General features: G+C 39.9%; 1 protein-coding gene across 1 annotated transcript; it reads right to left on the reverse strand.

The window, feature by feature from the left end:
• Positions 1–19,549: 19,549 nt before the first annotated feature.
• Positions 19,550–20,910, reverse strand: LOC118663428 (olfactory receptor 10A3-like). Its single transcript, XM_036323015.1, has one exon. The coding sequence runs from the start codon at positions 20,685–20,687 to the stop codon at positions 19,743–19,745; it is 945 nt and encodes a 314-aa protein (XP_036178908.1). The 5' UTR covers positions 20,688–20,910; the 3' UTR covers positions 19,550–19,742.
• Positions 20,911–22,212: the final 1,302 nt, after the last annotated feature.

A 22,212-nucleotide genomic window follows, 5' to 3' on the forward strand; every position in this document is an offset into this window, starting at 1 on the left:
ACACGTATGCTTTTCAAATGCCTGTGGCACACTTACGTAAATATTAGACTACAAAGCTCTCAATGAAGTTCAAAAGATAGAATTCAAACAGTGTTTCACCAAAATAAATTAAAACTAAAAATTGATAAGAGAAAAATAGAAAGAAAATGAAAGGTTCTAAGCACTTGGAAATAAATATCTCTCTTGTAAATTACTTGAGTGTTTTTAAAAATAACCTTCATTTTATGACATAATTAGAAATGAGTCACTGTCGTTGAATAACAGTATTGCATATCACTATTTGTCCAAAGTGGTAAACTGAAGAAAATTTGTAGTCTTAACACTGTATGTAAAAATGAGAATGATTTATAAAATGAAGTATTCAATCAAAAGGGCTAGAAATACTACTAATAATATAGCAAAGGGGTTAGAATAAACAAATACATGTAAAGCTATGGATTAGATTAATTACAGAAAATCAATATACGTAAAGGGAGAAAAAATCTACTTCTTTGAAATGACCAATAATTGGTACCTTTTGGCCAAGTCTGCCAAAGTAGATTTTGAAATAAAGAAAAGAAAAAAGAGACATGTAGAAAGAAAAACAGGAAAGCACAAAATTAGAATGAGGACAAAGATACATAAGCAGAGATAAAAATAATTTGGTAGGTTCAGTATGATACTATGTACCATTTTGTAATAAATATTTTTTAAAATACAAATGAAAGGGTTAAGCCGGTGTTGCTCAGTGGTTGAGTGTCAACCTATGAACCAGGAGGTCAAAGTTTGATTCTCAGAGTACATGCCAGGTTGCGGGCTCGATCCCCAGTAGGAGGCATGCAGGAAGCAGTTGATCAATGATTCTCTCTCATCATTGATGTTTCTATTTCTCTCTCCCTCTTCCTTCCTCTCTGAAATCAATAAAAATATATTTAAAAAATAAAATATAAATGAAAGGGATTGTTTTTACACTATTCTAAAGCAGTAATTTCCATTTTTTTTTACAACATAGCATATCTGAAAAATGATAACATTTAATAAGTTTTCTTCGGCCAGGAGGTAATAGACATCAAAACTCTGGCCACCCAGCACATCTGTAACTCACTTGGTCGGAAGCTGTATTCCATAAATCCTAGTCAATGCAATCTGCCAAGGTGAGGTTAAGAGGAGGTAATAAGGAATAAAGTGCTAAAATGAAGAATAAAATGCTAAAGAGAAGAAACAAAATTATCAAAATTACCTTTTTTTTCAGATATTATTCTCTTATTAAGTTGATGGAGAGAAAAATGAGGAATGTCCCAAGATAAAGCCATAAGCTGAAGAGTTAGGCGAGGCTTAGGGGAACTCTAAGTGAGCACAAGGAGGGGAAAAAAGCATTAGAGGTAATTATCAGAATGATTAGATGTGGAATTACCGGTGGTTGGCGGTCCCTTTTCCTCGGGCTGTGCTGAGCAGTGGTCCACAATCTCATTTCTGTGAGACTAAAGCAGTGAGTGCGAACGCTGGGAACAGAGACTCGGCATTCCCAGGTTGGGTAGGAAAACCAAGATGAATAAAAACCCTTGACACAGTCCACATGGCAGTGTATTCTGCTCCTTCAAACAATGAAAGGGAAATCATGAGAAACCACTTCCATAGATGAGCATAGATTTTAATCCAAAATTGAAATGACTACCAAGAATCATCAAGCGCCCTAGCTGGTTTGGCTCCGTGGATGGAGCGCCAGCCTGCGAACCGAAAGATCCCAGGTTTGATTCCAGTCAAGGGCACATGCCTCGGTTGTAGGCTCGATCCCCAGTGGGGGACTTGGAGGAGGCAGCCGATCCATGATTCTCATCATGGATGTTTCTATCTCTTTCTTCCTCTCTGAAATCAATAAAAAAATATATTTAAAAAAACACACACACAAAGAATCACCAAGCACTTGAGAAAAACCTATGCTTTGAAAAAGAAAAATTGATGAGTTAGGTTTTTAAACAAGATAAATTCTTTAAAATTTTAACTAATACTTTAGATTCATGTATATAATTCTGATTTCCTAGATGGAAGAGATAATACCTAATAAAACATCATAAAAAGTCTCATTGATTGTTAGGCATGATGAATGTAACAGAGGCCCAAATCCAGATCTTATGGTTACGTTTAGAGCATCAAAAATAAAGGGTGGTGCTATAAATGTTTCTTGAGAGAGAATACAGTTTGACTCTAAAGATTAAAAAAAAAACTAATCCTAAATTTCTTTTCCGGAGACATTTTTTCCCTAAAATGAAACAGAGCAGAAATAAAGAAATTTGGGATTAATTTTTTTTATGTCTCGCACCCTCTCCCTCTCTGAAATCAATAAAAAATATAGTTAAAAAATAAAATATAAATGAAAGGGATTATTTTTTATACTATTCTGAAGTGGTAGTTCCCAATATTTTTTACAACATAGCATATCTGAAAAATGATAACATTTAATAAGTTTTCTTGCGCCGGTAAGTGGAGTAAATGGAAGTACAAAACAAAGTATTTTCAAACATAAAAGATTTCCAAAAGTTTACTGTTTTCAGAATCTCTCGGAAAGAACTGCTCAGGTATATTCTTCAGCAAAACAAAAAGAGGAATGCAAGTTATGAGAAGATTGCACACACACAAAGTAACGACAAAACAAGTAAATCACATCATTAAACCCAAATAATTATTGCCACATTCTGCAAAATTTGAGCTTGGAAAGAAACCTCAAACAGTGTCAACATGAGAGATTATAATGCAGGGCGAGGGACTGTGTTTGGGGAGGAAGGAAATTAGAGTGCATTACAGTTTTAATTTCATTGAGGGAGATGACATGGTAGATAGAGATACTGATGAATTATATATGTCAGTCTAAAGTATAAGTTAAATTTTTAAAGAATTTAGCTTATTTAAAAACCTAATTCGTCAATTTATATTGGAATGTAAATTGGTACAACCATTTTGGAATTCAGTTTAGCATTATCTAGAAAAATTGAAAATATTCATAATCTAACTACTGTTTTCAACAATCACTTTATTTGTTATATTTCCATTTAAATTTGGTTGTACTTTTTTCTTTTTCTTTTTCTTTTCCTTTTTTAAAAAATATATTTTCATTGATTTCAGAGAGGAAGGGAGAGGGAGAGAGAGAGATTAAAAACATCAATGATGAGAGAGAATAATTGATCAGCGGCCTCCTGCATGCCCCACACTGGGGATCGAGCCTACAACCCAGACATATGCCCTGATCAGGAATCGAACCATGACCTCTTGGTTCATAGTCAATGCTCAACCCCTGAGCCACGCCGGCTGGACTATAATTTTTTCTTAATTTTGGAGGTAATTATTAAGGATATATCATTTTCCCCCTAGTAATAATGCTTCATTTCATGAAAGTATTTCAGAAGTTATCTTCAGCCTCCGTTCTACTCCCCTCATTCCCCGTTACCAATCCATCTCTCACAGTCACACCACTTTCATCCTAATACCTCCCCTGTCTGCCTATTCTCCCTGTCCCTTCTGCCACCACCCTAGTCCAGCCCACCACACCTCTCACTTGGACAGCCTCAGTCGTAAGCTAATCAGAATCTCTGCATCCACAGTGGTTTCCTTATAATTCATTCTCTGTACCACAACTCCTCAATGTTAGGTCTGATCAAATAATCGAATTTATATCCCCTCCCCTGGGAAACTGACCTTTAGATCATTTTGCAAATGACATTCCCTTTCGCTTAGACCACATTCCATTTGCTAAGACCAGTAACTTTCCCCTCCGGACTTGCCCAGGTTCGGGACCCGCCTAGAGAATTCCCCGCTGAAAAAGCTCACCTTGAGTCCTTTAAAATCTCTGACTCCCTGTCCCTGGGGGTTGGCGCCATTTTGGGGCTCAGCCCATCTTTTTTTTTTTTTTTTCAGATGACCTAATGAATTTATAATTCTTTACCACTTTTGGCCTCATATGTTCCTCCTTTGGCAACCCTAACACTTAAAGGTCTTTTCAACACAGAAACTCTGTTCATGTCTGCCGTTGGCTTAAAATTCTTCAGTGTCATTAGGCATATACAGGAGGCTTCAAAAATAATTGAAGCCCTCGCCAGTTTGGTTCAGTGGATAAAGCGTCAGCCTGCATACTAAAGGGTCCTGGGTTCAATTCCAGGCAAGGGCATATGTCAGGGTTGTGGACTCGATCCCCAGTAAGGGGAGTGCAGGAGGCAGCCAATCAATGATTTTCTCTCATCATTGGTGTTTCTATCTCTCTCTTCCTCTCCTTTCCTCTCTGAAATCAATAAAAATAATAACAATAATAATTTAAATCATATTATTCAAAGGCATTATTCAATTATAATGTTTTATTTAATTTGGTGGTGGTTACCATGAATTCTTTACATTCTTCTCTATACTCTATGTATGAAATGTTTTTCAAACAAGAAAAATAGCCAAAAATATTTCAAAACAACAAAAATTCAAAATAAAATATGGCAATCAAGCCTTTTCAATAGCTTCTCTAAGATAGCATTAGGAGTCTACATGTCTGTACCTGCTACTTCTCCAGTCCTACATCACACACAGCTTCTTTGGTTCTTTACATAGGATTTGCTTCTTGCTGCTACCGAACATTTGTTGTTTCTGCCCATGGCACTCTCTATACCTACCCTCCACAAATTCCCTGGTTAACTTCTACTCAAACTTCAGATTTTAATGCAAATATCACTTTCTTGGAGCTGTTTTTCTTGACCTCTCCAACCTAAGTCAAGTTCATGTGTGTGTGTGTGTATAACATTATGCATTTTATGATATATGTAAATATACAATAAATTTATATAATTATGATATAAATACAATATATCTAACAGAAATAAGATAAATTTATAATTATATATGTAATCGGTTTGCATTATGTCTTCCTTCAAACACGTACCTTGACTTGTATATTCTGATTTGTGGGATTATTTGTATCTTTTGCTATTTGCCAAGAGCCCCTTGTGGGCAGGAACAATGTCTGTTTTGGCTCCTTATTTTAGGATTTGGCATGGAGTGACCCCTCAGTAACATTAGCTGAATGAGGAAGTAAATGGACATGATGAGTGCAGGCTGTTGGGGGCCAGATGTAAGCTGGCAAGGTCCTTGCACCTGTAGGGGCTAGCAAGGCTGGGACCCTTACCCACACAGTTTTCCCAGACTTGTTTGGATGGCGATTATCAGTAGAATGGGAGTAACATTTGTAGAATGAGAACAGCCTTTCATAGCTTGCCAAGAAGTCTATAACTATTTACTGAGATATGCTGTACTGAGAACTTGTCCTTCTGCTGTATCTCTCTCTTACAGATTAAGAGGAACAAAGAATACATTCCTCTTGACAGACCTCCGATTCAGTGTGTTGTGTATAAATAGGACTGTATAGCTAATAAACTCGCTTCAGTTCATCAAGAGAACTGGGGTCCTCCCGACCCCGCTTTCCTGTCTTTCTTTCTTTTCTCAATTCCCACCTCCCTGCCTCAGCCCGGCTCAACCCTGTCAGGCTGGCCCTGACAGAGGCTAGTAGACAATGGTCAAAATAATGGAACTTGGAGGCAAAGGGAAAGATGTTCTATTCCACTTCTGCTAATCAGGCTTGGACAGTGGATATCACCTCTGCACAGCCAGGTGTCCTCCTGGGTGGATGAAGACCCTAGCAGTGCCCAAGCTACAGGGTTGTTAAGAGCATTAATTGAGAGAACACAAAACATTTGGCACAGTGCTCAGCTCATAGAAGGCACTCAAAATATTATTTATTATATTTTAACTAGAGGCATGGTGCACAAAATCCGCACACCAGTAGTGTTCTGCACCGATAGGGTTCCTAGGCCTGCTGGTGATCAGGGCCAATCAGCTTCCCCGCCTTTCTGCCTCCTCCTTCCCTCGCTCCCTCAGCCTCCCGCCACTGCGGCTGCTGCAGCTGGTCGCCCGCCATGTTCTGTGCCACCCCCTGGTGGTCAGCGCATGTCATAGCAAGTGAACGAACTCCTGTTCTCCTGGTTGAACTCCCGAGGGGACACTTTGCATATTAGCCATATATATATATATACTCTTTAAATTTTTTCTTCTATTACAAAATTTTCATATTGAAATGTTCTGCTTTCTCATTCTCTTTGGGTGTAATCTGATCTTTTAGGTGCTACTGAAACTGTTGTCCATTTCAAGCCATCTATAGAGCATTTGAATGATGCTCAGAAGGGCAGGTGAGAACACCACTATTCTAGCTGTCAGACCTGCCCTTCTCCGTAAGGGGCTGGGCTCAGCCTGGGGCAGAAATGGGTCCATAGGCTGCGGCCTGGAGCAGGAACTCCCATGGGGTGACAGGAGGTGTCACTGAGGTAGAGGCTGCTATGCTCTGCCCTTTGTTTTTTTCTTTCACTTCTCTTGAGTTCTCAGCTTTTTTTTTTTTCAGGGAAAATATAGCTGTGATTTGCTTCTATATTTGTTCTGTTTTGTTTCACCTTAGATTTATGTGCTTATGTTAGACAAGTCTTAAAGCCTCCGAGTGTTAGGTGTTAGCTAGGGGAAACTCTGCCTCTTTCTCCCTCAGAGTTCAGCCTGTCCACTTGTCAGAAATTCATGATTGACAGAGACTGCCTGAAGTCTGGCCAGCTTCAAGACTTCAGTCCGCTTATGAAATCTGCGAGGGCCAAAGGGCCCCAGAACATCTGGGTTTACAGTAGACTTCAATTACATCTCACACTCTTACCCTAGATCCGTGTTGAACCCCAGGGAGAGGCTTAAATGTGTGGCTTCATTAGAAAAGCAGGAGTCATTTTAACCTAATTGCTCCCTCATCACAGTGTAAAACTGACACCTAAACTGAGTCCTGGCACTGTGCTCCCAGGGGACCCGGGCGCTCTTACCAATTTCACTAAATGTTTTCATGATCTTGGCTGTGGAGTCAATGTTTAACAAGTTCCAGAGGAACCAATTTCCTGCCGGAGGAAACTTCTTCACCAAGTTCCCTAATTATTCCCAGACATCAGCCCAGGGAATCCAGTCGGCCAAGGGAGGGTGTTAATGGGCCACAGGTGGTGGCTTCAGTTTAGGTACCAAGGAAACAGATCAACTGTGCAGAGAGACACATGTAAGACCAGAGACCTGTAAACACATGTATTGCTGCTGCTTTTTCTTTTCTTATAGGAGGAGGGAGTGCCTCCTCTTAAAATCATTGAGAAATTGCCTACCGTTGAATTCTCTAAACCACCATCCTTAAACATTTTAGTCTGACTTTATAAATTGTCACTTTACACTCTGACAATTTATGGAGAACCTCAAAGAACTTTTCCTTATACCGATTACAGTAATGGATATTTACTATATTGGAAATTAAAGATAAGGTGTTTTTCAAATATTAATTTAACTCATTTAAAAATAATAAGCCAGTACATGTTAACAGAAATAACATTGTGATGGAAAAGAATTGTATTTTCAAAACATATTTAGAAGAATGGCACTGTATTACATTTTTGCAAATCTTTTTAATGTCTGGCGTAATTGGACACAGCTGAGTTCCCATAGTTGCTTCTGCATTCAATCCATCGTGATATATAATGCATCGTGTAATTTCTGGAAAACTCTACATTTCTGAGAGAATGAGACATAAAAAGCAAATCGTATCCTAATATTATTATGAAAACTATTGTAACCTCACAGAATCCCTGAAAGGGTCTATCTCCAAGGGGTCCTCAAACCAACTGTGAGAACCACTACTCTAAACAAAACTGCAATAAAGATGGTCATTGAGTGGTGCTACTTCTGAATGAAACATAAAGCAAAGCCATAGTCTGAGAAAAGAGCTTGCAGTTATTAAGATGGAGGTGTCCGTGCCTTACTTTTGCGATTTCCACTGCTTTAGGCCATCCGAGCCTATTGGGAGTTCTGGCCTTCTGCTGAGACATCATTATAACGACATCTGGGATGGTCTGCCTGTGTTTCTGGATGATGATGATGATGATGATGATGATGATGATGATGATGATAATAAAAAACACAGAGAAATAGCCCATCTTAGAAGTCCTAACACTACTATAATTTTATTTTGAAACAGTGCCTGATATTCTGTAAATTGCCAAATATCACAAGTTTATAGAGTTCATTAGCAACGGCTGCAGTATTGGGGGAAAAGCACTTGATGCCTGAAACAGTAATAACAAAGATTGGAAGGATTTTCATGGGCAATGAATGCCTGGTTTTCCCCCGCTTAAGGCCTGGCTGAGAAGTCAGAGGAGAGGGCAGACATGAACGTTCTAAAAAGGAATTGCCTTTTTTTACTTCCTCAAAGCAACTGTATCATATACCCAAATCGTTCATGTTGATGGCTCCTTTCCATCCCAGAAAAGCTGCACAAGGACACATGATGATCTAGGGTGGTGGGTCTTTCCTGCAAGGACAGCCAGTATTGATGAACAATTCTTCCCGTGATCTCTACTGACTCCAGGCAAACTGTTATACCCAGTGTGGCCACCCCAGGAGGGTGCTGCAGCTGGGAAGTACATTGGAGACCACAGCTCAGTGCACGGCCACTGCAGCAATGCCGGGCATGTGGCCTGACTTCTGTCACAGGAGAGACAATAGAGCAAGCCCACTGGCAAAAGCGTGAACCCTGAAGTCCAAGAAAACTGCGTTCTAATCCCATCCAACTACAAAATAATTTTCAATCTTGAACAAATTACTTATCTCCCAGACCCTCTGTTCAGTGGTATTGCGAAGAATAAGATGCACTCATCCGTGGAAGAGGCTTAGGCAGGTATATAGTACGTGTCTATCAAATGCCAGCTATTTTTAAAATGCACACTTGATTTTGTTTCACCCCTGTGTCACACCCTTCAGCAGCTCCCCCATACCTTTCAAAACTGAATTCAAATTCCTTTGTTTCACTCATAAAGTCATTCACACTCCGAACTCATTTTCTGTCCCTCCCCAAGTATCCTAAGCATCTCTCACACAGCACTCCGTCGGGTCTTAAAATCCATCATGCTTTTCAGACACTCATTTTTCTCTAGATGTAAAGTCCTCTTTCTTGTTTTCGCCATGTCAATAACTCTTTTTTTTTTCTTTCTTTCTTTTATTTATTTATTTATTGCTTAAAGTATTACAAAGAGTATTACATATGTCTCCTTTTTTTCCCCCCGCCCTAGACAATCCCCTGGCCTCCCCTACCCCCCAGTGTCTTATGTCCATTGGTTATGCTTATATGCATGCATACAGGTCCTTTGGTTGATCTCTTACTCACCCCCCTCCTGCCCTCCCACCCTCCCCGGCCTTCCTGCTGTAGTTTGCATGTCACTAACTCTTACTAGTCTTACATACTGTGACCACAACCATCTCCTCCGGGAAGTCTCCCCCAACTCCTACTCTTAAGATGCACAGTGAAGTGTCACAGCACAGCTGTTAACCACAATTATAACACTCACCATGCAGTGCTATAAGAGTTTATTTATCTGCTTCAGTATTTGGTTGTAAGCGCCCAGTGTCTGATCTGTGTGCCTGATCTGTGTGCCTCACACCTAGCACAGCAACTGGTACACATGGCAGATACCCAATAAATGGGTATGAAGGATAGTCAAATGAGATAACAGACTTAGTCCCTTATTGTGAATGTGTAATGCAAACATGTCAAACTCGCAGCTTGTGGGCCGCATGCCTCATTTATTTGGCCCGTGTTAGCCTTTGAGTTTGACATGCTTGGAGTAATGTGTGGGGTGTAGGATGATGATTATGCTGATGGTGATGATATGATGGTGATGGCCTTCAAACACTACATTCCTTCCTCCTGAACTTCTCCCACCCTCCGCAGTTGGGCCTAGTAGTCGTGGTGGTGGTGGTGGTGACAAAAGAAGTGAGCAAAATTGGGGAAGGAGATGGAAGGGGGAAAGAATGGAGGATGTACCTCTGTCCTTCTGATCCTAAGCCTAACAAAAATATACACCTACACCTATAAAGGACATGGAAGTTGCCACTGCCTTTGCCACCCGCCCAAATTTGTTGTGCCCAGAGCTGATGTGATTCATTCTAATACTTTCTGTGAATTCATCAGGGATGATATTGGTGAATCAATAACAAGTTTAGCTCCCCTGGACTTTAAGCAGTGAGATTATAGCAATTACAAGCTTGAGCCACTAGATGGCAGCGATAATCTAGTTTATTCTTTGGGATAGTTAACCAGATCCCTCCTGGAACATTCATTCAATTAGTGCCTGGACGCTCCTTCCCAGATCCACTTCCTGTCCCAGGTACCCTGTCCCATAGCCCCCTAATATGAGTTCCTTGGCCCCTGGAATTCCTGTAACTTTACAGCTCTCCCTTCCATTCTCTGTTATACATGTAGCTCTCCATCCATTGGTGTCTATCTCTTCGTCAGATAGAAAAACATCAACAGCACAAGTCCCAAATCACACTAATTCAATATCTCTTCTCTTTTGGATTATTTCCAGGGAACTTCAAGCCTTCTGCAGTCTCTTCACCTTAAGAAGACCTCCTGCCCTAGCCAGTTTGTCTTAGTGGATAGAGCATCGGCCTGCGGACTGAAGGGTCCCAGGTTTGATTCTGGTTAAGGGCACATGCTGGCTCGATCCCTAGTAGGGGGTGTGCAGCAGGCAGCCACTCAATGATTCTCTATCATCATTGATGTTTCACTCTCTCTCCCTCTCCCTTCCTCTCTGAAATCAATAAAATATATTTAAGAAAAGAAGACCATAGTGTGCATATCTAGCTATTGCCCTGCAGCTCTATTCCCTTAGTTCAGACCTTCCTTCTGAGCCTGGTCGACATATCTCAGCTAGCTACTTGACTTTGATTCCACACAGGCATCTACAACTTTACTCACACCAAACTGGATTTCACCAAAAAAACGTCTTCCCTTCCAGTGTCCTGCAGCTCAGTAAATGGCACCCTCATCCACTCCCTACTCGTACCAGAAATATGGGTTCACCTTTGTCACCTTTCTCTCTTCTGCCCTCTCCCACATATAATTCATTACCAGGTCCTGTCCATTTGATCTCTTAAATATGGGAAAAGACATTCTTGCTGCTCCATTTCCACTGCCCCCATCCTAGTCCAAGATTCCTCTCTCACCTGGGTTATAGCAATTGTCTCTTCCTTGCCTATTTCTACTCTAAAACCTCACCCATCAATGACCTACTCAGAAGGAAATTTTAAAAGGACAAGTATGTCCATGGCACTGCTTTGCTTTACACCTCACTGGCTACCTTTCGCTAGTAGGTGAGTTCAGAGTGTTTTCTAGACCTATAAGACTTTGCGTGGTCTGGCTTCCTCCTGCCTCTTCACCTCACTCCTCCCTCTCCAGCATTCTCTTTCCTGGGATGACATCAGACTCCTTTACATTCAGGCCTTCAAAGCTTCATTCTTTGCTCCTGGACTGCTCCACCCTCCACAGCTGGGCCCAGCAAACCCTTGTCAACCTTAAGGCTCAGTTTGAATGTCACTTTCCCAGGGAGGCCTTTCTGTTCTTCCCAAGGCCGTTTCTCTCTGCTCCACCCTCCGGGTTAGATGGGTCTTTCTGTTATTAACCCAGAGTGTCTTGTGCTTTCTCTTTACAACAATAAATACGGTTGTAATAATATTTTTATTGTGTTTAGTTGTATCTCCCATTAGACTGTCTTGCTTACCTTTGTGTTCTCAGCACATAGCATAGTGTCTGATACTTAGAAGTCATTCAAAAAATGTTGTTGGATAAGGATTTAAATGGCTGCTTTCCCTTTTCAAACTTGTCATTCTCCCTCCCACCAGTGTCTTTGCATAGATTGTTAGAAAGTCATAGCCAAACACATACACACACACACACACACACACACACACACACACACACACACACACAGGCTCTATATTGACTTTCTACAAATAAGATAACACTCATCCTTCAGTTCTTAATTCAAGTATCACATCAATACAACCATAATAGAACCCTAAAAGTTGACATTGATTCTAGGATAGGAGCAAGGGACAGAATTATGAGTGTCTTGAGGGCAATACTAATGAAAGCTCGATGGGCTTCAAGGAGATTGTTGATGTAGGCCTTGCAGACACTTAGGAAGTTATTAGATGCTAGATAAAAGAGAACTCAAAAAAGCACTGGTTGTACATAAAGATTATTTTTTAAAAAGACTTAATAGGTTTTCAGGGAAGTTACTACAATGAACAATCAAGTGCTTTGCCAGGAGGGCCGGTCAGGCATCCCCTGGAATAGTAATGTTATGCTGATGAAATAGTACAGCCGTGTTCCTGTAGACAGTAGACTGCATGGGGGTTGGTAGTTGGGGTTCTCTCAGTACTCACTCTTTATGACACTAATATTAAACGAGCTGTCAAAGTAAGAATTGCACTGGACAAAGTTAAACAAGCAAAAGAAACTTTATTCAAGACTGTTGCAATAGGGGAGAGAGATTGAACCCAAACTCTGCTGCAAAAAAGGGCCGGAGAGATTTTGAGAACTGGAGTGAGGGAAATCATGAGCCGCGTGTCTGCTGACCAATCTTACCCAGAGGAAAAGTGAACTCTCTCATATCTCCATAGCAGGAGGTAGTTTCAAAGGAGGCAGAGAACGAATTTGCACTCCCCGGTTTTCTAAAGTGCTCTACGCAGAGTGAGGAGAGGGGCCTGTAATCAGGAAGAGCACCGTCTAAGGAGCACTCAAGCTGAGGAGAGGGTTGAAGGCCATCACATGACTTAACTTGAAGGCATTTTTCTGTTTCTGCACTGTATCGTCGGGCTCTGCTGTGCTGTTGTCCTTATTGCACAAGCTTTTGGTGAGCTACGTGGTGTGCAATTTGAGTTAGGAAATAGATGTAAATTTGCAGCCCAGTGAAGAAATGTCTTACGTAATGCCTTCACTCAATTCTGACCTGTTCCAGAGGCTCTTGGTCTCAAAAAGACATAAAAGTGCATTCATAGATACTGGCAGCATGCCCTCTGGAAAGGGAGGGCAGGATTACCCTGATCCTGGTTGGATACCTTCCCTTCAGAGGGATAGCCTGTTTGATCAGAGACTTCTCCGCTATGCCCACTGAGTGAAAGCTGAATGATATTTAGAAAAGGAACTTGTGGAGGTTTTTTCCAGGACACTGCCAAGATCCTGACTGCTTCAGGTGTCTTCTTCTGGATCAGTCCGTTATAAGCGACAGTGGAGGTGAGGAAGTGAGTATATTGGTAGCAAGACCCACTCATGTACCAGCATGTGTTGGGGCTCTTTCCCAAAGAAGGGGCGACGGTAGCACAGGGAGTTTTTCAGTGAGGCAGCAATGAAGCTGCGCCTTAAGAATTACAGGCATTTCATGATGTCGGAATAATTGCAACAGAAACAGTAACAACAAACATGTTTGAATAGACTATTTATGTATTTATTGATTTATTTATTGTTAATCCTCACCCCAGGATATTTTCCCATTGATTTTTAGGGAGAGTGGAAGAGAGAGGGAAAGAGGGGGAAACATCGATGTGAGAGAAATATATCAATTGGTTGCCTCCTGCTCCTCTCTGGCTGACCAGGGCCCCAGCCGGAGAGGAGCCTGCAACTAAGGTACATGCCCTTGACCAAAGTCGAATCCGCGACCCTTTGGTCCTTAGGCAGACATTCTATCTGCCCTAGCTGGTTCGCTTGGCAGATAGACTTTTTATTGTAGTAGAAAAATAACTGACTTTTCCATTGAAAAAACTCACATTCTAGGCAAAATCAGTGAATACACATCAAAACCTACATATATCCTCAGAAGGGAGAAGGTGAATAATAAAAATAAAGAAAAAACCTCCTACATTGTGCAAACACATTATTTGATTTTATTTTTTTCAACATCAATTATATTTATTTGCTAGTAGCTTAACATTCAGAATATTGCTTATTTCTTCTAAAACTAGATTTTCTAATCTGTTCAATGAAGTAGGAAGTTATTGCATATCAATGCTGTATGATTTAAAGGAGGTAAATTATAATCTGGTACAGTGGGTGGTACTAAAATATTGGTTTCTTTCTTTTGTATTGAACCATTCTTTTAAATTCACAACAAATAAAAACATATCTATTGTAGCAGTTAGGGTCCTTTAGTTGCAAATGGCAGGGAACTCACCCACACTGACTTACACAAAAATAATATAAAATCATATACACAAAGGCCTTAAGGTTGATAATGGTCCCAAGTGCAAGACTTCGAGCCAGGGCTTGATTTTTTTGAAAGAAACAAATACTATCCAAAGAGAACAGAGACTGTTTATTCAGAGTTGGTTATGGAAAGGGCGTCAGTCACCCTCACTTGGGTTTAGTTCCAAGGCAGGCGGAAGAGTAGGGAACCTTTATAGTGGAAAAAGGAAGACTTCAAATGTGTTGTTTGGAGGTTGATGGAATGCAGAGCTGGAGGTGGGCGTCTTATAGGATTGGTCTTGGGATCATATTCGGCTTTCTCTGGTTTTCCTGAGTTGGAGCAGGGCGTGATAATAAGTAAGGAAATGGCCGTCATTTATCAAGTTCTGACTGTTCTGGGCTGATCGCTATAGAGGTTGTAGGTCAGAACTCTGTTGTCATATATGATCTGGCCATTATATATTCAGTTTCTCTGTTTATTTATAATTACCAGCTCTAACTCATGGTGTGCTTATTCCATTCTGCATGTTTTATCCTAGTGGTTTTAAAAATGGCTCCAGCAACATTAGGCTTTAGTTTCTCAATGGAGTTCATCAGAGAACAAGACTCTCTTTTCTAGAATTCCTGGGGGAGGGGGGTGTTGTGCAGGGGGCAGGATTGGCCCTTCTATTTCATTGGCTCTGACTGCATCATATTCACACTTGAGCCAATCGTGGTTGTAGGCAAGTAGAAATCATGAGCTGCAAGCCTTTGAGCTGAGTGTGTGGGGAAAATAAATCCCTACACAAAATTTGTGCTTATTTTGGTTTGAATGTTAGGATCTTCAATAAAATATCTATTGCAGAAATAGTGAGGCTGGCCTCAGGCTTTTTAACACTGAATCTCAGAACACAGTTACAATATTTTTCAACTTTTAAGGAAAACTGATTGTGATCCAAAGTAGTGTCACTAAGACATGTTGACATATATATGTGAAGGCAACAGAACCACATTCTGTTCTGCAATTACTTCTAAAAATATTCCACACTTTTATTCTTCTTAAAATGATTACTCTGGTCAGCCATTAAAATTATGAAATCATTCTTGATAGTCAGTTTAAAAAAAAGTGATGGACTCCAACAGGACCATCAGAGCTTTGTACTGACCCAGCTTCCAGCTCATAATAAGAATCTTCAGGGGAAATAGTACTGCAGCAAACCAAACCTGCTTAAAATCCTAAAGAAATGAACCTTTAACAGTGTGAGTGGAGTGTTCTAATGTTCATGATGGAATTTATTTATATTTTTTAATATATTTTTATTGATTTCAGAGAGGAAAGGAGAGGGAGAGAGAGATAGAAACATCAGTGATGAGAGAGAATCATTGATTGGCTGCCTCCTGCATGCCTCCTAATGGGGATCAAACCTACATCCCGGGCATGTGTCCTGACAGGGAATCAAACCATAACCTCCTGGTTCATAGGTCAACAGTCAACCACTGAGTCACTGCAGCTGGGCTCATGACGAAATTTATATGAAGCTTAAAGCAAAATATTTAACAACAGGTACATGAAATGATGCTCAACATCACTAATCATCAAGGAAATGCAAATCCAAACCACAATAAGATGTCATCTCACATCTTATTATTAGAATGTTTATCATCAAGAAGACAAGAGATAACAATTGTTGGCAAGGATGTGGAGAAAATGAAACTCTTGTGTTATCCTTCATTATAAAAATAATCCTATAATCGCGTGAAAGAAATTCCGTTCAAAGAATCATTCAGGCAGGCATACTCTGGATTGTACAATTGTTACTGTACATCTTAAATATATATTTATAGATACCAGAATATTGTTTGGTTAATTTCGAGTCATGAAATTTCTACAGATTTTCTTTAGTGAACAAATTTTCCCTTTCAATGAAAAAGAGACTTACCTGTCCCTACAAAATATCTGTGTATGTATTAGTTTGCTAGAGCTGCTGTAACACAGTATCACACACTGGGTGACTCAACAACACAAACTTATCATCTCACAGTTCTGGAGGCTAGAACTCCAAAACCAAGTTGTCAGCAAGTTCAGTTCCTCCTGAGGCTGTGCGGGAGGGATCTGTCCCAGGCCTCTCTCTTTGCTTTGGTGGTCATCTTTTCCCTGTGTCACTTCACGTTGTCTTCTCTCTCTGCATGTATCTGTATCCAAATTTCCACTCTTTATAAGGACACCAGTCATGCTGGATGATGGTTCACCCTAGTGATGTCACTTTAACTTGGTTATGTCTGTAATGACCCTCTCCCCAAAGAAGGTCACATTCTCAGGCACTGGGGGTTAGGACTCCATCATGTCCTAAACAATCCTATTTAGTAATAACTGTGGAAACTCACAAGATATTCAAGTACTTCAGGTTCTAAGAAATTCAATAGTCCTAATTAACGAGGACACAGGATTAAGAAACAGTCATCTAGCTATTCCCTCAGGACTCTGGCACCACAGGACAGCCTCTGGCCCTGTGGCTCATTTAGAACTTCAGAGAGCTGGGCTCTCCCGGTCCCTGGTCCCTCCCAGCTGCTCTCCTTCATGGCTGCAGGGTAACTTACTTAGGCTCCGCTGACATATGTTGTTGATTAGACACATAATAAGCCTGTTCCTGGAACTCCACTGGGTTCTGTTCTTCCTTGTTGTTTCAGTTTACTTGCTTTGGCAAAGATACTGAACACTTACCATAACACCAGTCCCAGACTGAGAGCACAGCAGGGGGCATTTCTCAGACTTCAGTGGCATGTGGAGTCCCCCTGGAGGTCACAAGGAGGTGAGCCTTGCACTGCCTGCCCCTTTTTGCTGGCTCCTGTGCCCTCCCAAGTGGCAGCTTGGAGGGGTTGTTTTCCTTTCCTTTCTCTGGAACTAGACATACGTGTGAAGAGGCGATGGGTGCAGCCCTTCACGACCTCATTAAACAATGCCAGGTAATCTTGGCATTTCATGCACGGAAAAACCGGTCCTCTATACACCGCAAGGAAATGAAAGTGACATCTTTATAAGTCAGTGAGGGGAGTCCCACAGGGAGAGTTCTTGGAAATCAGCCAACTGGCAGAGTCAAGAAGACTCAGTGGGGAAAGGCTCTTCAATAAATGGTGTTGGGGCCTGGCCAGTGTGGTTCAGTGGTTGAGCATCGACCCATGAACCAAGGGGTCACTGGCTCGATTCCTGGTCAGGGCACATGCCTGGGTTGCGGGCTCGATCCCCAGTGTAGGAACATGTAGGAGGCAGCTGATCTGATCGATGTTTCTCTGTCATCACTAATGTTTCTATCTCTCCATCCCTCTCCCTTCCTCTCTCTGAAAATCAATAAAAATATTGAGAGCCACATACAGAAAAATATAATTAGGACCCCATTCTTACAATACTCATGAAAATTAACTCTAACTGGATTAAAAACTTAAACCTAAGACCTGATACAATAAAACTCCTAGAAGAAAACATAGGGGGAAATCTCCTTGACATTGGTCATGGCAATGACTTTTTAGCCATGAGAACAAAAGCACAAGCAACAGCAGCAAAATTCAACATGTGAGATTACATCAAACTAAAACACTAGTGCACAGCAAGAGAAATAACCAAATGAAAAGGCATCTTACAGAATGAGAGAAAATATTTGCAAGTCATATATTTAAGGGGTTAATATACAAAATATATGAAGAATTCACACAACTCAGTAACAGAAAAATAGAACAACCTCATTAAAAAGTGGGCAGGGGAACTGAATAGACATTTTTCCAAATAAAACCTACAAATGGCCAACAGGTACATGAAATGATGCTCAACATCATTAATCATCAAGGAAATGCAAATCAAAACCACAATAAGATGTCACCTCTCATCTTATTGTTAGAATGTTTATCATCAAGAAGATAAGAGATAACAATTGTTGTCAAGGATGTGGAGAAAATGGAACTCTTGTGCACTGTTGGTGGAAATACAAATTGGTGCAGCCACTATGGAAAACAGAAAAGAGAATCCCCAAAAAGTTGAAAATAGAACTACCATATGATCCAGCAATCCCACTTCTAGGTATATAGCCAAAGAAAATGAAAAGGGGATTTTGAAGAGATATCTGCACTCCCATGTTTATTACAACATTATTCACAATAGTCAAGATATGAAAACAATCTACATGTCTGTCAATGGAGGAATGGATAAAAAAGTGATATGTATACAATACAATAGAATATTCTTCAGCCATACAGAAGAAGGAAATCCTGCCAGTTATGACAATATGAATTAACCTGGAGGGCATTGTGCTAAGTGAAATAAGCCATACAGAAAAAGACAAATACTGTATGGTATCACTTATATGTGGAATTTTAAATAAATAAGTAAAAATTTAAGTCTAACTCATACAAACAGACTGTAGAGTGGTGATTTCCAGGGGCTGGGGTAGGAGAAATAAGGAGATATTGATCAAAGGATATAAACTTTTAGTTACGAGATAAGTTCTGAGGATCTAATTAATGTACATTATGGTGACTATAGCTAATAACATATGTATACTTGAAAGTTGCTAATAGAACTCAAGTGTTTTCAACTAAAAAACACAAAAAGGTAACTTTATGAAATTTTGGATGTGTTAATTAACTTGATTGTGATAACCATTTCACATGTATGCATATCAAACCATCACATTGTACTCTAAATATGTACAATTACTTTTTTATACTTTTATGGATTTCAGAGAGGGAGAGAAAGGGAGAAAAAGAGATAGAAACATCAATGATGACAGAGAAACATCATCGATCAGCTTCCTCCTGCGTGCTACCTACTGGGGATCGAGTCCCAAACTGAAGGCATGTGCCATGATCAGGAATTGAACCTTGACCTCCTGATTCTTTTTGGTCAAAGCTCAAGTACAGAGCCACACCAGCCAACTAAATATATACAATTTTTATTGTTGATTATATCTCATTAAAGATGAGAAAATATATAAATTAGGGTATTAAAAAAGAAAAAAACCCATTTATACAATCAGTGAATGAACAAATGACTAAAGAATGATTAGAAGGAAACCCTGTATTTAGCTTCCTTTTTGTTTGCTCATTTGTTTTAAATAAGCCTTATCTTATTGGTTTTTTAAGAATTATGAGAAGGAAATTGCAGGCTATCAAGGAATAGAATTCAATGAAACTTTTTTGCTGATGCTTCTTTGATGTTTGACTGACAACAGTAGTATACAATATTCAGATATTACCCACAGTTTTAGCAATGTGCTGATGAAATTTAACACATAATTTGGTAATATTTATGAAAGTTTGCAAACTCACAATTCTTTTAACCCACAAAACTCAAGTTGGAAAACGTATTCTGAAGAAATTAAAGCACCAATATTTATTAATGTATAAAACTGGGATTTTTATTTAGCATTCTCTAAAGGAACAAAAATCTAACAAACACTGATATGGCCTCCAATAAACAATTTTTTGAAGAAACTGTATTATACTGAATATCAAGGAATAAATGCATCTATGAAAATAATATGTATATAGATAACCCTAATGTATTAGCATATTTGTAGAACTCAAAAAGGTAAGCATACTCATACCAAGAAATGCAAATTATTTCCAGCATTTATTAAATTTAAGAGTTCAGTCGAGCAATGACCAAATATCATGGGGCTTCCCAGCACAGTCAGAATGTGTGCAAATCTACTTTTCTTCGCCAGAATTTCATCAAAGCTCTTTTCATCTCACTATTTCGCAAGGTGTAGATCAGTGGATTTAGCAGAGGCGTGAGAAGTGAGTAAGCCAATGACATCAGTTTCTTGGTTTCTGGGGAGTAGCCAGATTTGGGTTGTAAGTAAGTCATACTGGCTGTGCCATAGAAGAGGGTGACAGATGTGAGATGGGAGGCACAGGTGGAAAAGGCCTTTTGTCTCCCAGTGGTTGATGGCATCTTCAGGATGGCAAAGAGGATTCGAATGTAAGACAAGAGTATCAACAAGAAAGGAACCATGATGATCAAAATGGTGCCAGTGAATGCATAGATTTCAAATAAAAAGGTGTCTGCACATGCAAGCTCCAGCACTGGGGGCGTCTCACAAGAGATATGGTTGATCTCACTGGGGCCACAAAAGGGAAAACTAAAAACCCACGTAGTCTGCACAGTAGCCACGATGACCCCTGAGACCCATGAGAACATTACTAATTTCATGAAAACCCTTTTGTTCATAAGCATTGGGTAGCTCAGAGGATGGCAGATAGCAGCAAGTCTGTCATAAGCCATTGCCCCCAGGAGAAAGCATTCCGCCCCACCAAAGAAAAGAAGGAAATACATCTGTGCAAAACAACTCACAAATGAAATTGACGTTTTCTCAGTGGAGAGAACCACCAGCATTTGAGGCATAATGACTGCACTGAAACTCACATCCACCACAGACAAGTTCAGGAGGAACAGGTACATGGGGACGTGGAGGCTCTGTTCCAGGGAGATGATGACTATGATGATGGCATTTCCCATCAGGGTCGCCAGGTAAACAACCAAGAAAACCCCAAAGAGCTGCTCTTGGAGCGCAGGAAAGTTAGAAAAGCCCGCTTGGATGAATTCCGCCACAGAGCTTTGGTTCCGCCTCTTCATGTCAGTAGGGTACACACCTTGTTTTTGGGGCACGGTGTACGAGTTATGAAGTTGCCATCCGATAGCTGTGTCCGTGTCTGCAGTCACCCAGATGTTCTTGGCAGATGATGTAAAGAGGAATCCATCCTGAAGGCATTCAGTTTGGCAATTTTGGAGAATGGCCAATTACTCAGATTAATACATCTTTCAAATCAAACGAGGAAGTGAAGAATTCTGGCTCAGAAACCTTGTCTGTAAAGTACAAAACATATCAAAGTTCTTTTGCAACTTTTACATTATGTAGTTTGAAAATTAAACACAACCTTAAAACAAATGTTTTATAATTTGGGTTCCACTCCCATGACATTGCTATCAGTATCATTTATTTTTCTCAATTTTAAATAATATGAAATTTTTAAAAAGTATTAAAAAGTAGACAAGTGGGAAAAGATACCCACAAAATGTTTATTACAACTTAATAATTCAAAGTTACAGCAAATTTATTTTATATTTATAACAAATATGTATCGTGTTCAAATATCAATCATGTATATGATTTGATTACATATAAAGGCAAAACAAGGACACAAAGCGGGGTTGTAAGAAAAGTCCAATTTTGGTCATTCTGAAACTAATTTAAATGTTTCCATTCTCTCCCTCTCTTTTCTCTCTCCTCCTATTCACCTTCTCATCAAGAACTTCATTTAATCATTAGTTATTCAACAACTAACATTTTCTAGGCTCAGTAATCTCAAGTACACATTTGATCCCACAACTCCACAAAGAGCTGGAAACCCTAAATAAATTAGCATTCCACCCTGACTTCAGTACTCTCTAACTCCTCCCATTATACCTTGCTCTATTTTTCTTCATTATTACCAACTGACATTATACATATACTAGTAAATATAGGTGAATTTCATAAATATATGTAAATCTAATCACTATAATATAAAGTCCAGGATTTAAGTATTTTCTTTTGTTCTTTGCCTTACTCACAATGTCTAAAACCGTCCCTAGCCCATAATAAATGCTAAACCAACATTTGAGGAATAAGGAATAAAAATGAGGAAAATCCACTATATTTTGCCCTGACTGGTCTTGCTCAATGGTTAGAGCATCTGCCCGCACCGAAGGGTCTCAGGTTCAATTCCCATTCAAGGGCTCATACCTGGGTTGCAGGTTGGATACCAGGCCCCAGTCAGGGTTCATATGGGAGGCAACTAACCAATCGATGTGTCTCTCTCATCGATGTTTCTCCCCCACCCCCACCCCATCTCTCCCTTCCATTCTCTCTAAAAATCAATGGACAAATGTCCTTCAATAAGGTTTTTTTTTAAATTCACTATACCTTTAAGGAATAGAGTGTCTTTTAAAAAGTGAAACCAGCACACAAACGTTGGGAAGCAGAAGTAATAACAAGTGCTTACACATTTCAGTGAGGGTCAGATTCATTCTGTAGGGGGAGGAAGAGTGAACAACCATAATCATAGGATGTCATTGGTGGAAGTTACATTTGGTGGAAGGAGAAATGTGAAAGGAGGGG

The sequence above is a fragment of the Myotis myotis genome, unplaced genomic scaffold (assembly GCF_014108235.1).
Source record: "Myotis myotis isolate mMyoMyo1 unplaced genomic scaffold, mMyoMyo1.p scaffold_m19_p_10, whole genome shotgun sequence".
Lineage (NCBI taxonomy): Eukaryota > Metazoa > Chordata > Mammalia > Chiroptera > Vespertilionidae > Myotis > Myotis myotis.